The 17,517-nt window shown below is 35.6% G+C and overlaps 1 protein-coding gene across 1 annotated transcript; it reads right to left on the reverse strand.

Annotated features, from left to right (window-relative positions):
- Positions 1–3,130: 3,130 nt before the first annotated feature.
- LOC128220706 (uncharacterized) lies at positions 3,131–8,836 on the reverse strand. Its single transcript, XM_052929203.1, has 3 exons — positions 7,980–8,836; positions 6,572–6,821; positions 3,131–3,468 (listed from the first exon to the last, which is right to left on the reverse strand). Exons 1-3 carry the CDS (start codon positions 8,513–8,515, stop codon positions 3,277–3,279), a joined length of 978 nt encoding a protein of 325 aa, XP_052785163.1. The 5' UTR covers positions 8,516–8,836; the 3' UTR covers positions 3,131–3,276.
- Positions 8,837–17,517: the final 8,681 nt, after the last annotated feature.

Raw genomic sequence — 17,517 nt, forward strand, 5'->3', positions numbered from 1 at the left:
AAAGTTACAATAAGCTTTAACTTATCTTAGTCTTATCGTTATTAAGCTCGTGTGTGTGGACGAGATAAGGGAGGGACGCTTTTTACACCCATTTTATCCGATCATCACCAAACTTGGACAATATGTGTATTGGCAGAATATCTCGGGAAAGCTCAAGTACCAGTTATTTTGCCAAAATCGCTTGAGAGTGATTGATTTCCTTTCAAACAAAAACTATACTTTGTCCGCGCTGTACTGGTGTTGCTTTAGTCTTATCATCGTCAAACTTGGAAAATGTTTTTATGGGCAGATTATCGCGGCCAAGTTTTATTTACTTTATGTTGCCCGCGCTTTAACTCCAGACGCTGTTGACCGATCATCACCAAATTTGGACAATATGTGTATGGGCAGATCATCTCGGCCAAGTTAAATAACCAGTTATGTTGTCCAGTGTTGCTTCAGAGTTATGGTATTTGGTGGAGCGTCTGATCGATCATCACCAAATCTAGATTATAGTATAGTATGGGCAAAACATGTAGGTCTTGTTTTATAACCAGCCATGTCATCCCAGTCACTTTAAAGTTATTGCACTTGCTTATATGACACAAACTTTATATTGTCTCTGAACCCTGAGTTAAATGTTTGACTACTGGGCTTGGCCCTGTAGTTTTCATTGGATTTTTGTTAATCCCCTTGCCCCAATTTCTCAAAACTTCTAAAATCACTTAAACAAAGATTACGCTTTTCTGTCATGCTTTTCGATGAAATATGGGGTTTTATGAATGAAATAACAACAGGGAAAATATCAATTTGATATTTTTACTGCAAAATAAGGAGTGAAAATATCAATTTTCAGAACTACTTTTAAAATCCTTTGTCGTAACTTCCCCTTGATCACAAATCACTTCACGTTGAACCAGAAAATGTTGGCAAAAATGTTTAAAATTTAAAGAAATGTTTAGTAAATTTAAATAAAATTATATTTGGAAATTAACAACTTGCCGTTTATTACCGGTTATCCCATTTTTCAAACGTTTTCTTGATCTTGAAGCTGATCGAATGTTCGAACATTTGCTTTGCTTTCATACCTGACAAATTACAGGCGAAAACAACTGTTCGAACATATGTATTTTGAACTGTTTGTCGTTGTAATACGTTAAACGAGCTTCCCGAAAAATTCACACAACAATTTACAAATAATCTGATATTTTTTTACCCCACCCACGCCTCAAAATTGGTCAACAAACTAGCGTTGCATCCACACTTTACCTGGAAAACAAACCTGTCTGACAGTAAGATGACTGAATATGCATGTATCATGAAAAACAGTCTAAAACTACGAAAAATGTTACAACTTCAATGAATATCCACATTTGTTTTGCTAACACATTTGACCTTCCAAATTTTCATTCATAAAATAGCGGCGTAGTAATTTGGTTATGTATTCATGCCCCGCTTAAAATAAAAGTGTTTTCGTTATTTTTTTTGAAAATATGATCACTTATAAAACTTCATTGATTACTGTTCACAAAAGCGTTGCACTAAAAACGAGTGAATAATAAACTATAAGAATAAATAGCAGAGAACTTTTCAACAAACCGGAAATAGAAAAGTTGACAGCCATAACTTTGCGTGAGGGGCTCCCCACGGGTAGCGGCGTAAATAACACCCTTTTCAAAAAAGGCGGTAATTAAGAAAAAATAAAAATAATAATAAAACTCCGAAAATAAGCATAAAAGAAACAGATAGTTTGTGTAAAAAATTATATTTTCACGAGTAGCGAAGCATATAAAACATATGTTTTTCAATGAAACTCGCGAAATAAAATACGATCTTACACTGAAATAAACAAATATCCTCTATATCTCATTTTTTTGTTTCCCTATATTGTGTAATATTTTCGTTCTTTTCTTAGAGATTTAAGACTTTAACTAGGAATTATTTTTATGATAATCACAATAAACGATTTTTCATTGACCGAAATAAAATTTAAGTATGCACTTTGGCTAAGTGAAATAAGCTATTTAAGCCTGTTATCTAAAGAAGTTTCGCGAAAATGGGACCAGTAATAAATCTTTTGTTGATTGCCCTGGTGTCAATGCTAACAGATACCAGAGGGAAATAAAAGTTGTAACTTATGATCAACCTTGTGATGAATCCGGATTGGGGCGAGGCAGAGGTGCTTCAAGAGCGTTTCAACAAATAAATATAGGAAGTAAATGATTAATGCTTTCTCCTTGCAAAAGAGTGCACCTATAACCAAATGTAAAATAACGTTTTTTAAATAAAAAAAAATAAAAAAAGGTTTTGACCTTCACCTATAACTTTAATCCCTTTTCTTTAACCAAAATAGGCTGAGATAAGACGACTAAAATTTAATTGCTAGATTTTTACCCCGCCTCTTCTATAGACTCAAATAAAATGTAGGGTCTGTTGCGTATTAGTCCGGTACTGTCCGGAAACGGAATTTATTCGTACCTACGGTATCGATATGTTACGGTCGTCTTAACAAATGTATAAAGTGCCTTGTGCAATAAGAAAGAGCACCAACACCTATTCTGTGGAACAGTCATCAAAGAAAAAAATGTCACCCACTTAACCATTGAAAACAAATTTGATGAAAATCTACCAATAATTCATTTTGGCATAATTAACATGGTACATTTTAACTCATTTAAGTAATCACTATATTCTAGTGACCGCATGAAGAAAATTTGAATTATGTGCCGTTTTGTCTTAGCATTATAGTTCCGAGTCGCTAAGTGCCCAATATGTCAGTGCCTTATCAATTAGGCCGAATTATCTCGGTGTCCAAGTTTAATACCGTTAATATATCACTAGTCTAGGAGCATGCCTACATACATGTTGTTATATTATTTAACATAACAAATAGTTCATTCCCATGTAGGTATGTACAGCTTATTAACAAATTCAAGTAAAATGGCATATAATTTTGAAACACAAGTTAAAGTACAAAAAATCATAGTGCATTTAAAAGAATAACGATTTACACGACAGTTTATATCTATTAAATGACAGTGTATATCTAACAATTATATAATATAACACAGGAATGTAAAAAGCATATTTTCTTGTTTTATTTGCCATATAAAATTGCTAATATTTAACAATGGCTTTTTACAGTAAGAATGTGTTAAACGAAAAGCAAATATTAACAAATTCTAAAAATTATAGTATTTCATTATAAAATCACTGTAATACATGGAAAAGGGAACCATACATGTATACTATTTAATAAGCGAAACAATATCAGTTCAATGGTCATGAGAAAAACAACTAGTTATCATCTTTATCGATTAAGTTCGTATCATATTCATATATGAAATTGAATCCCTTTATTCCGAATAAGGTGTAGCCTTTCTCAATAAGAAGATTTGTGATAGCAACCTGACTTTCGCGAGTCCTGTGCAAGAATTCTAGTATAATATACATTGGTCGGAATCCATGTTCTACCCACTGACGTATGATCTGGAACGAAAAGAGTAGGAATAGAAATTAGTGGTCAATATTATTTTTTGTTCAATGCAAAAATTATAAGTATCTTCCATGGCCGAGAGTGTAAGACAGGTTCATTCCGACCCGATCGTAGGGTGTTTTGCGGAAACGAGGTTTACCGAGTTTCAGCAAAACACCCTGCGCGAGGGTCGGGATGAACCTATCTTACACGAGCAGCTATGGTAGATGCTTTTTCTCCCACCTCATTTAAACAAAATTAAGAAAAATATGTATTTTTTGCTGGAACTCTTTTGTGCTTAGTAAAAATAATGCGTATGGATATGTGATAATTCGTAGTTGTCATGGATATGCGCGCAGTGATTCGGGTTGTGTTAACAGTCAAATCGGTCTTTAAATAGTTCTGAGGAGAGTGAAGCATTATATCTTGAAAGGTGCGTGAAAACTGTTTTATAGTGACATTTGAAGCGAGAAATAATTTATTAGCGATCTAATTATTGCCACAAGACAAGGTCTCCATGGTGCTACAGACGACAGTCTTCAACAAGGGAGGTAATTACAATGTGGCGACCATTAAAAAGGAGTTCCATACGGGCATTTTATCTTCGCCCGTGGGCAAGATAAGAATTTCTAGCATGGTTAGATTATTGGATCTACCTATCTGAGGTGGGAGAAAACATTTCTCAAGTTTGCCACTACACTTATTACAGTAAATCAGCGGTCAGACGTTATTGATATTAATCAGGTGAAGCGGTAGATATAAACCGTTACTCGCCTAGAAAGTGGTTAGTTTACAAAATAGTATGTCGACCGTTTAAAAATTAGAAATTTGTAAGTATGTTTAAAAATTAAATGATTATGCGACTGCAATCTAACAATCTTTAACCATCAATTTACAAACAATGCCGAATGACCAAATATTAAACGATACGAGTTTAAAGGCAGTTTAAAGGCACAAGGTAAATGCCGACTCTAACCGATGGACAGAAGACGTTCCTCCATCCTCAGATTAGTTGATACAAATATATGGCCGTGCTAACAATTCTTATCTTGCACATCAGCAAAGATAAATAAAAAGTAACCGTATGAAACTACTTGTATATGTTTCAGACACAAAAAAAGGGTTCGAGTGAAAAAAAAAACATTTTACCATATATATTTTTATCTGAGGTGGGAGAAAAAGAATCTACCATTGCCGCTCATGTAAGATAGGTTCATCCCAACAGTCGCGCAGGGCGTTCTGTGAAAAATCGGTAAACCTCGTTTCGAGAAAAATGAAAGCACTGATAGTGATGAACGGCTTGAGCGACGATTCCTTCTATTGGATACTCGCTCGTCCGCAAAACTCACTCAGCCACATTAAGCTAGAGCAGTACAGAAGGGAGAAATCGCGTTGAATTTATCTGAGTTCCATCTCCTGTAGTACCTTATTTTTAGAATTGTTTTGCAAGAACTGTCAGGAGTTTTCCAGTTTATAGAAGTTCTCCCTTTCATATTTGTGTTTTATAAGCGTGGTAACTGTTAATTTACGCAAAATATTATACGCTCTTTTAAACAAACATGAAATTATTATGTAAAGCAGACATTATTCCAGGTATGTTTCATGAATTGTTTTCCATTGAAATCTGGTACATTTTAGTATGAATTTCAACTCCACATGGACTCAGTTGTATTTTTGTGGTCTATTACAATATTCTTGAGCTAGTGCTCAAGCCTAAAAACTACGCTCGGACTGGGATGAACCCAGCTTAATATCTTGACCATGGAAGATACTTATTATATCAGGGTGAGGAATCACGTGACTTCAAGGGGTTCTCACATGGGTCACCACGGGTCACAACCATGTAAACAAAGACGTAAGTGACGTAAATTTCTAAATAACCTTTTTTGACAGAAAAGATATGAAAATATTTCTTAGCTGATAAACGACTATGCTATGTTCTGCTTATAATTGTGTGAATGGTGACCAATGGAGAACGTCTTTAAGGCACGTGGTTTCTCACCCGGATATAACATGATGAAAATAGAGACAGACTACACATGCATCCATTTATTAATAACTACTGTGATCAACAATATTTAAGATGGCAGTATAAATCAGAACTGGTAATTCCTGGTCGCATTGAGATTTATTTTGAAGAAAAAAGTGAGAAAATGTGTATTTGAATTTACTCAGCGTTCCAGTGAATTTCCAGTAAAATTACGATATTTCGTTGTTCGGTTGTTGATATGATGGTCCGAGAATGTACATTTGATAAGTCATCAGATAACTAACAAAAACCCAGCATTGGAAACACTTTGCATAAGAATCGACTAATTTGAATTTAACTGATTTAAGATGAAAGTTCATAGCTTAATTTACAAGATTTAAAACATACAACCTCACCACTGAATGTTATCGTTGATAACGCAAGGTATCAGTTTAGATAGTTCGTGTTCATGGTAACGCATGCCGGAGATGAATGAGTAACTAAGATTGACGTGCATGTGGCTGTGAAAAACAATGTGCGCAGCAATAAAGTATCGCAATTTTGTCATGTGAAAACCCGTCAGAGTTCGGATATTTCCGTGTTTATTCGGAAAGTTTACAAAATATGGTTGCTATGAAACAACTTTACAACACCTTTACCGTTTGAACATTAAAACATATATGTTTGGAATGTTAAGAAAATTTGGTTGCTATGATTTTTTTACAATAGCTTTACCGTTAGTCATTCAATGCGTGAATGTATACGTTCATGTGAACTTCAATAAATATATATTAATAGTCAATGAAACCTATTGCATCACTATTTGTATTGTATTTCTTAGAGATATTATCTCCTTAAAAGAATAGTAAGTCCTAATTAGTAGATGATTAGTCATTATGATGGGATACCAGCTACTTTTTACGAATAGTATCTCATCATAAGAAGACATTCATCTCGTATTTAGAAGATTTCATATCGTACTAAGGACCTTTTATTTAAATGTTTTCCCGTAAATAGGGCTGAGTATGTCATAATTAGGACTTTGTATGTCATACTTAGGACTTTGCATATCCTAACACCCTAATAGCAACTTTAGAATACTATGCGTGGCTTTAGGACGAATCCATATTAAATATATACTAATTAACCTTGTCTTCCATTCCTTCCATGTCGATAGACAACACTCCAAAATGTTTTGGAACTTTGTACTTTGAAACAAACGTCTTCACTGAATAACTCGGAACCTCTACATAGTTTGAGTCTTGTTCTTCTTCGGATACTATTCTGCTTTCCATAGCAACCAAATCTGCTGACACATGAAGTTTTTCTTGACCATCATGATCACTTATCACAGCATGAACATACTGGACACTCTGGTCTTGTTGCTGGTTGGTCAGTCTGAATGAAACATGAATATAAGGCTTTTAAACATGTGTTTCTGGTTTCCCGACCTACCCTATGGTCATTTGAAGCTCATCGGCCATTTTTATCGAAAACAACCACGGATGCATTTAGACGGTTTACCAACTCAGAAATTGGTATGTTAAGTCCGCTGCAAGTTGATCGCGTAGTGATTAAATCTTAATATTTGTTTATTTGTTTATTGTTTTCGATAAAAATGGCCGAATGTCCAGTTGTTTTGCCCCAACCCTAGGTCGTCTTATTGCCTTAAGAAATTTATTTTTCAATTGCTTGATTTCAATCTTTTAAAGCCGTTACTCAAAAGCGTTTCTACATATATTTACATGAAACTAATTACACATTGATGTGTAACAAATCCTAATACTGGTCCGTAAGTACGCGTCAATTTATGGCCTTTCATCAATACAGTAACATTCGCGTGCGCTTGTTCTTTTCTTACTGGCACCACACTGAAGTGTGTGTGTGTGTGGGGGGGGATTTTGGAAGGTAATTCGTACACGGTCCATGGTATGAGCTCTTATTTTGTAACTGCTATTCATGATTAACTGTGTGCACATGGTTTATTTTTTCAACTGTCCTTCCACAAAATGATGACAAACAAGTCTCATTTAACAGTGTGATGGACGTTTAACATTCGGCCATATTAATCGGCTTGACGGAGATGGCTCAGATGTTACGATTCACTATAGCTGTGATCCGTCTTGCAACCGATTCTATAAAATATGCTTTTAAGATAACAATGGCGTATTTTATATCATAAACGTCTAAAGAAGGACGAACAATTATATTTTATTTCCAATTTCAATGGTCAATATTTAAGCAATTTGTTTTTGATGACACGTGTTATAACAATATTTGACTTATTTATCTCGAGCTTACCTCTGTTTTTTTCAAGCACGAAACAAACATGAGATAAAGTGCACTACTTGTGATTAACCATGTAAGCGTTATGTTTATTCTACCTCGCAAAATGAATTGATAGCTAATTGTGACTTTGATCTTATGTGTATACTTAACTATCAATTGCTCATTTAGTTGCTATTAGAAAGGTAATTTATGAATTGTTCTCCCTACATTTCAGATTATAGCTGTGTACCAATCGAGCTAAAATAAATAAATGTACACTGTACATACCCGTTATGGTTTTTCTTCGCTATATCCAGCTGGTCTATCTGAGGTTCTACTAGAATGGCACTCCAACCCACTTGTATGAAGTTAAACGAATTGCTGGACATCAGCCCATCATTTGCCCCAATGTCCACAACTAGCTTTTTCCATGGCTCGGATTTCTGACGTTGCATCTGTTGAAGTATGAAGAGAAACTCGCCTGCACTAGACACATCAAACCCCAGTCTGCTGATTGTTTTTCCACAGTTTTCTGATTCATGCTCCATATAAATCCTCCCAATAGTGTTGTCAATGAGATATTTAAATCCTTCGTTCTTTCCTTGGGCGACAATGTGTCGGAATGCGTTATATCCGGCAAGAGTGTCCATAATTGACAGACGTGATGACGAAAAATCACTGATCAGATGCTTTACTTGCATTAACGAAAATAAAATAAAAGTGTTGATAATAAGCAACTCAATAACGACACAAACGATTGTAATTATAATACATCCTCTGAAAATATATTTGAATGAACGTAAATATTTTGAGAGGCGCCACATTTTGAATGTTGCCAAAATGAATTAACGGTCTCCTATCAAAACAGGACGTATCGAAGTAAGCTGGATTTTCTAACGGAAAGATCGTTGCTACATTCTGCTCCCTAATTGATGATACGTTAACGTTGATGCTACGTTTAAGTTGATGATACGTTAATGTTGATGTCGATATTTTTATGTTACGTCCGCATTTAGATACCCGTTACTACCTTCATAACATGAAGTCTTTTCACAGATTGAAGTACTTGTATTTATTTCAACACAGCATAGTCCAGCACAGTTTAAGGTAAACTCCTAAGGTCTCATTGTGACAATAAGTATAGTAATGTGTTTAATAATGCTCATTCCTCTTGCTCAGCCAGTCTTAATCATTAAAAGTTTACCTGCTGTGTTCTAAATATAACTTAGTTGATAAAAATTTATCAACTGGAGCGTTTTCACTAGTTGACAACTCGACCACGCGATATCACTTAATGTATGTATGAAGTGAAACGATTGCAAATAAGTGCATTGAACATTAAAGCTGCACTCTCACAGATTGTACGTTTTGACAACTTTTGTCTTGAACGAGCCAATTTTTACGAAAATCCATGGAAACCAGTTATATAAGACTGCTGTCAAAATTTAGATCGCAGAATTTTATATTTAAGTTCAAAAACTGATGTTTTATGCATTTTTCTTAAACTGTTAGTACGGTTTAAGCCATAAAACATTAATTTTCGAACGGAAATATGGAAATCTACGATCTGATTTTTTTGTGGGCAATCTTATATCATTGGTTTGCAGATATTTATCCAAATATTTGCTCTTTTCAAGACAAAAAATAAAAAAGTTGTAAAAATGGTATATCTGTGAGAGTGCAGCTTTAATGCATCGTTCTCAATGCAGTGAATTGAACGCTGCTAAAATATAAATAATAAAAATCAATGTGTTGTTTTAAAAAGCGTTTCGCATACATAAATGTATATAAAAAAAACTATAAGAGACAGTAAGAAAAATAATCAATTTTATTAGGTGAACCATCAAGTAATTTCAAACTGCGTCTTTATATACAAGTTCTTTGTGTAGTGTCCGGTGGAAAAAGGGGAACGTCAAGGTTATGCACCGGTCAATTGTAACCACGCCCCCCCCCAAGGTCCGGGGAATAGCGGGGACTTTGACTTTCGGTCCAACCAACCCCGGCTAAAATCCTCGCCCTGCGGGTACGAACTGATGGTAAAATCCCCGCCAAATGCCCCCGCACCCAAGGGACCTTAGATTAAGCCCATTCTCCGATATATTTTGCGCGATGACAAAACCACCGCATTCACCCGGCACTGTGGGGCCACCTGAAAGGTAAAAACACGGCCCATTCCCCGGCTATCCCCGGACCTGGGGGGGGGGGCGTGGTTACAACTGACTGGTGCATTAGTGGAAACAAAAATAATTTTACGCCTTAGACCAATGTGAAAAATGAACTTGCGTGGGTTTTATATAAAATATACTTTCTTTAGATTTAAAATGAAATACAGATGAAATCTTTTTAGAATTATTCAAAAGTAAGTTTTACACTGAATATATCCACAATTTACTCGCTTGATAGTTTACATTAAAACAATTTGAAAGCATGTTGTTGTTGTTGAAAGCGGTTGTGTGATGTAGATGCCTAAAAATCGGTAGTAGGATAGCTGAATCGAGAAGTTTTGTTTACATTTTTGCCGTGCACTTAAACAATAAGACACGTGGATTCCCCACTACCATATCGATATGACGCCAGGAAATGTATTACGCTGCAGTCAAACACTTTGCAACAATGTGTGTTGTATTGCAAACTGACTTGTCGCATCTATAGCAAATCTATACGCGCCTTAGGTCATTTAAAAAAAAATGCAAATTCTTAATTATTTTTTTGCATTAAAATTGACGTTTTATCATTTTGCTGATTTTAATGACTCCCGTTGATAAGCAAAAACATTATATTATAAATGACCAGATCAATTGGTTAAGTTACACGCTCTCAAAATTTCACCACTTTGCACATTTGCCTCGTTTGGAACCAAAATGGCTTATCCGTCTTTGTACATTTTCTATGAGTCAAAACACATACAGACATACAATTGTGAAAGTCACACTCACTTACAATGAAACGAACGAATAATTGCATGCCGCAGTACCCGAAAATGACGTCACAAGTCACTTGGATTTACCGCTGTGTGTTTTTTGATGTCTCGAAATATACGTGACTCTGAAACCCACCTCTTGGTACGCGATATCCAGCGACTACAGGATCATAAAGAGAGTTTCCAACATATGTGTAAAAGAAGAAAAACAATCCGTAGGACTTATATTTTTAGCTAAACTATTTTCTCCATCTTTGGAAGATTTCGAGACACCAGATTTCCGAAACGTTGGCATTGAATGTGTCATTATCTTTTATTTACAAACAATCTCGATATTTTTGTTTCAATATACAATCGCCACAAAATTATCCAAAAAAATCACATCGTGAACACCAACGTAAATATTTCATATAATACAATGAATACAAAGTTTAGTTTCCAAGCGTATTCAAGAACCCGCCTAATTTATGAAAAAAGAAAAAAAAATCATATCTTTGTCAGTGTGGGTGAAATAGAATAATAAAGAGAGAAGCGCTGTTAACTGAGGATTAGAACGAGATGAAGGAACCGAAAGAGGGGAGTTGGGTGATGAGGAGAGGGGTTCAGAAGAGATGAAGATAACGAGAATAGTGGGAACGGGAAATGGGGAGAGAGGTAGAACCATCTCGTTAAAACTAAAAGACATGATTGTAACAGTATAAGTTAATTATAATGCAACGATACTATTGTGTTGCTTGTTGCTATGCTTCAAAATACATATAGAACAACATGAAGTTGATATTTTGATGTATAATTCGCGCTTCCATATAAACTATTTTTGAAAAACGAGGATTTTCCTGTACTATTACACAATTGCAAATCCATATTAATCCTAAACAAAAGCCAGGTGAGACAACAGGATATTCTCTTTGGTAAAGTAAACATAAACATAAAAAAGAACAACCAGAGTTCGAACGTGTCTACAGTTGACACATTCAGATGGTATCATAGGTGGCAATCTGCCAGGGATTCAGTGATTGATAGTAAATGGAATTTCAGCTGAAGGCCAAACTGACCTTGAACTTCGACCCAATGACCTCAAATTCCATAAGTGTATCTACTGTACACGACCAACCTGTCCCAGTGATATCAACATGCTTACCAGTGTTAAATTTCCTTGGTCCAAGCTTTCTGCAGCTATTGATCGGAAACATATTACCAGCTTAGCGCAACTGCATTCTTGACCTTCCGTCCTAAAATCTGCAGGGTTCACCTGCAAGTGAGCAACCTGCCTACCAAGTGTTTAGGTCCCTTGGCTACAGCATAATTCAGTGGTTGATACGGAACGGATTTTCAACTCAAGGATATTGACCTCCTAACATCAAAAAAGAATAGGCTTTACTGTTAACAAACCTACAAGCTAAGTTTGAAGTCCCTGTGTCAAATTGTTCTTCAGTTATTGATCGTAAACGGATTTCCATGTCAAGTTCACCACGACCTTTCGACTCAATGACCTCAAATGCAATAGGTCAACCTGCCTACCTAGTTAAGGTCCCCTACCTACGCATTCTTTAGTTATCGATAGGAAACGAATTTTTCAGCTCAAGGTTACCACGACCTTGAATTTTGACCCACTGAATTCAAAATCAATAGGGTTCGTTTACTGATCATGACCAACCTTCCAACTGAGTTTGAGGTCCCTTTGACTGAATATTTTCTATAAGTTATAGATGGGCAACTGGTCGGACGGATAGATGGTGCAATTACTATATGCCATCATTTGTGGGCATAAAAACCACGTTTTTTCTAGATTCTAGTGATCTACTAATTGGCCTGACGTGACCAGTCCTATCAAAAGTAATCGTTTCAGCCTTTAACCTTAAAGTATGACCTTGACCCATGCGTGGTTTTGTGCGCCACTCTCAACTCATCATGGTGTACCTTCATGGCAAAGTTTTGTGAAAAACCTTTTATGCAGGGTCAAGCCTTGACAAGAATAATTTAAATCGTTGACCTGGAAGTGCGACCGTGACCTTCCAGATACAGACCTATGACTAGTGCGTAACACGCCCTCTCATCATGGTGACCCTTCCTGCTAAGCTTTTTTGAAAATCCTATAATGTATGGCCAAGACACAGCTATGACAAGTCATTTTAACCTTTGCCCTTTTAGTCTGACTGAGATTTAAGGTATGGACCTGGGGCTTGTTCGGGACATGCAACCTCATCATTGGAACCTTCATGGTTAGTTTTTTTGAAAATTCTATAATGCATGGTCAAGTAAACAGCCCAAACAAAGTTCAGTCTGGATTGTTGCACAGACGCACAGGCATACACTGAACTGCCATTGTGACAACTATGTCTTGGTCTAACACAAGAGCTTGACAAAAATCAGGCTTTGAGCGTAGGTACAGCTTTTAATCATGTTCAGATGACTGATATTTGTAGATAAACATGTATCCTCAGGGAATAAGTAAATATGATGTTAATTTCAATGATGATTATGAGTTATGACCATGATCTTTTACTCTTTGACCTCAAAATCCATATGGGTCATCTGCTGGTCACCCCAAAGCTAAATGTCAAGTTTGCTATGGGTGCAGGCATTGTTGATTTATCACTAAATCTTTTCACATTCAAGGTCACTGTGACCTTGACCTTTGGCCCAATGACCCCTTAAATCATTTGGGATCAACTACTGGACAGGTCCAACCTTCATGTCAAGCTTGATGACCATAGGTCCAGGAATTGTTGAGTATGGTTCAAGGTCACTGTGACCTTGACCTTTGACCAGATGATCCCTAAATCAAGCTTTGGCAACCTTTTTCCATTAAAGGTCACAGGGACCATGTCCTTTGACCCCTTACATCAATAGGGGTCATCTACTGGTCAGGCCCAACCTTCATGTCAAGTTTGAAGACCATGTATCCAGGAATTGTCGAGTTTCAGCACTCAGACAAGGGTTGGACTACCGACGGACGGAAGGACCAACCGGCCAAACAACCGACCGACCGACATGTGCAAAGCAATATACCGTCTCTTCTTCGAAGGGAGGCTTAATAAACACAAACACAGTCATTTCTCTTTATCAATTTAATAATTCTGAGTATTTAATTTGAAACATTCAACATACATATGAAACAGTATAAGCATCTCATATAAAAGAACAACAAAATGTATAATTTAATTATGAAAGTTATCAAATAAACAAAAATAATCTGTGTTATATCCAAGTAATACTGGTACATATCATAGCGATTCAAATAAGCAAAAAAAATCTGTGTAATATCCATTTAATACTGGTACATATCATAGGGAATTCAAATAAACAAAATTAATCTGTATACTTTTATCTAAGTTATACTGGTACATTTCATAGGGATTCAAATAAACAAAAATAGTCTGTGTACAACTATCCAAGTAATACTGGTAAATAATCTGTGTATTACTATCCAAGTAATACTGGTAAATAATCTGTGTATTACTATCCAAGTAATACTGGTAAATAATCTGTGTATTACTATCCAAGTAATACTGGTAAAAAATCTGTGTATTACTATCCAAGTAATACTGGTACATATCATAGGAATTCAAATAAACAAAAATAGTCTGTGTAATGTCCAAATTATACCAGTACATTTCATAGGAATTCAAATAAACAAATTAAAATAATCTGTGTAAAATCCAAGTAATACTGGTACATTTCGTTGGGATTAATTTTAAGTAATACTATATGAAACAAGTTAAAAAGGTGAAACATAATAGCTCATTGTACATACAAAAAATACATTTTTATTTAACATACTTTTAACATTTTAATTTATTTAACATATTTTTTACATTTTAACATGCACAAAGACACAGATTTTCTTCATAACCTAATATTTACAAAGGCTTTTTTTATATTTTGATATTTTCCTTTTTTCGATTAGAACTACAAGGTTTTGAATCCCAGAAATTACTATATGGATCGCATGTACACCAATGTGAGGCCTTAGCGCAAGTTTGATGTAGTTCCCTCTTCCCATGTATATATAAATTTATCTTTAAATAGAGATATGACTTAAACTCATGCCTTGGACTGTGAGCAGAAATAAAACATTTGCAAAATTAAAGCAATTTGAAGTTCAAAAATTGTACATAATACTGAAATAACAAGAGAGCTGCAAAGAAAACAGCATACATAATTGAACAAGGGACATAACTCACCAACTCTTGCTTTACATTTAATCATAAATAAAACCCAAAAAAATCCATTGCACACATTACAACTGTTAATGCCCTGTAGGCTTGAATCATTAATAAAAATAAAAATAAACACTTAACTATGACATAGTTTCATCCAAATAGATGTTTCTATTAAGGTTACCCAGCTACCAGGCTTGTTCCAAGTTCAAATTGCCCTAATCATTTCCGTCCATAAATTTTTTGCATGAATAGGTTTATCTTATGACATCATTATTTATATAACTTCTTGGAATTCCTTTTTACATATATGTCTTTGCTTAATTTGAGCCTATGATTTTATTAAATATCTTAAATTTGACCGATTAGTATCCATGCATTTTTTCTACAGCTTATACTGCATAAACACACAAAAAATACGAAAGTATGAACACAGCAAATATATGACAGTGTGAACAAAGGAAAAATAAAAATCAATCTTTCAATAGAAGAAAAAAACGTATTGTGATGGGTAGTGTTGTTCCGATGATCGATTATAATCGAAAATTGATTGGTTGCCCCAGAAGTCGGCGACAATCGATTGGTCATAATCGATCATCGGTTCAACCAGAGTTGCTTTTCGTCTTCGTTTTCCACTCGCCAGGGAACATCACTGCATTAGAGATTCGTCCTTTACTTTTCGTTCATTACCGCCTATTTTCTTTTGCTTCAGTTATATATTTGGAGCTGTTCATTTCTTATCGTTAAACAATATGGCTGACCAAGCGCCAAATCTCGAAGACGAAATATTTCCCTATTCTGGGGGCAAAGCCAGATCGAGATTATGGACTCACTTTGGCTTCAACACAAAAAAGCCAGGCCCACCTACCAAAGAAAATCTTGATATGGATTATGCTGTGTGCTGGCTTTGCAACAAGAAATATGCAAACAAAGGTTGGCTGTCAAACTTTTTCCATTCGTTCTAAATGCGGACTGTTTTCTTTTTGTTTTGGCAATGCAATTAGCACGTTGGAACATTTGATACGATGGTCAGAAAGAATGTTCCCTCATTTTTTTTCAATTGATAAGTAAATTTAACCCAAGAGGCCCAAAAGGGCCTATGCTCTACTGGCATGGCTCTTGTGGTCATTTTCAATCCAGAGCATGTACGTTTGAGTAATAGGCAACAAATATATAGTTCACTTTTAGTGTTTGGGTTAGCTGAAAACCCTGCATGTTCAACATCTGAGGACAGGAAGTGTTGTAAGCAGATTAGTTGCATGAACTATTTTAATATGTGCCAAGTAAAGGTAATCCGAGGGTAAAAAATATTTGCTTTCAAAACTGTACTCATCGTCAAAATTTCATTTCTGTAGCTTTAAAAATAAAAAGTCGGTCAAAGGTCAAAGTCAAGGACATCCGAGGACAACATTAATGCTTGTTTGCAAAACTGTTCACATGGTCATAATTTCATTACTGTAGCTTTAAAAATTAATAAGTAAGTCAAAAGGGGTGGGGCCAGCTTTTGCCCAAGGGGCATAATTTCAAATGTTTTCAATTGCATCATATGATGCTCCACAACAAATATCAAAGGTATGGGTCTTGTGGTTTGAAATAAGAAGATTTTGAAAATATTTCTTAAATAAGTCTCTAGGAAAATAGTGACACCCAGGGCAGTGCCACTTTTGACCCAAGGGGCATAATCTGAACAACCATGGTAGTGGACCACTAAATAAAGCCTTGTTCAAAATAGCAAGGATTTGCATAGTGGTTTCAGACAAAAAAGTTTTTAACATTTCCCAATTTAAGGAGGGGGGGGGGGGAGTCTGTCCCTTACAAAGTAAAGAGAACTCTTCCCTGGGCGGGCCTCCGCCAACATCACCGAGGTCTTTTGCATTTGCCGCATTGGTCCCTTGCGGGACAATCTCCGTGGGGGGTGGGGGCAGTAATGACCCCAGGGGCATAATTTGAACAAACCTTCACAAGCAATTGTGACTTTACATGTAAACTTGCCAAAAATAGACTTCGCTCATGTAGACTTGGCTAAAAATAGACTTAGCTTAAAATAGCATTTTTTATACTTTCAAGACCCATAATCCAGGCATGCATGGGCAGATCTGGCTGGTTTTCAAAAGGAACCAAGTTCTAATGGATATCTAAATACTGTACAAGTTTCGTCGAGATACAATGTATCATGTTCACAAGCAATTGTTTACAGACAAACTGATTTTTTAATACTTTCAAGGCCCATAATCTAGGCATGCATGGTCGGATCTGGCTGGTTTTCGAAAGGAACCGAGCTCTAATGGATATCTAAACACTGTACAAGTTTCACCGAGATACTTTCAAAACTGAAGAGTGTATCGTGTTCACAAGCTAGTGTTTACACAATAGCATTTTTTTATACTAACAAGGGCCATAATCTAGGCATGCATGGGCGGATCTGGCTGGTTTTCGAAAGGAACCAAGCTCTAATGGATATCTAGATACGGTTAAAGTTTCATCGAGATACAATCAAAACTGAAGACTGTATCGTGTTCACAAGCAATTGTTTACAGACGCAAGAACGCACGGATGCACATACTACGTACACATTACAATCGCATAAGCCTTTGGTAAGTAGAGCTAAAAATTGAATTAAAATTGAAAATGAAATATAGCTGTCAAATTCACTCAAATTAGTTTCGTTTTAACATGTTCATGTTCCTTTTTTTGTTGTTTGTTCATTCATAAATAAAACTAGTAATTGATTTAATGCATATGT

This window comes from Mya arenaria, chromosome 15, assembly GCF_026914265.1.
Source record: "Mya arenaria isolate MELC-2E11 chromosome 15, ASM2691426v1".
Lineage (NCBI taxonomy): Eukaryota > Metazoa > Mollusca > Bivalvia > Myida > Myidae > Mya > Mya arenaria.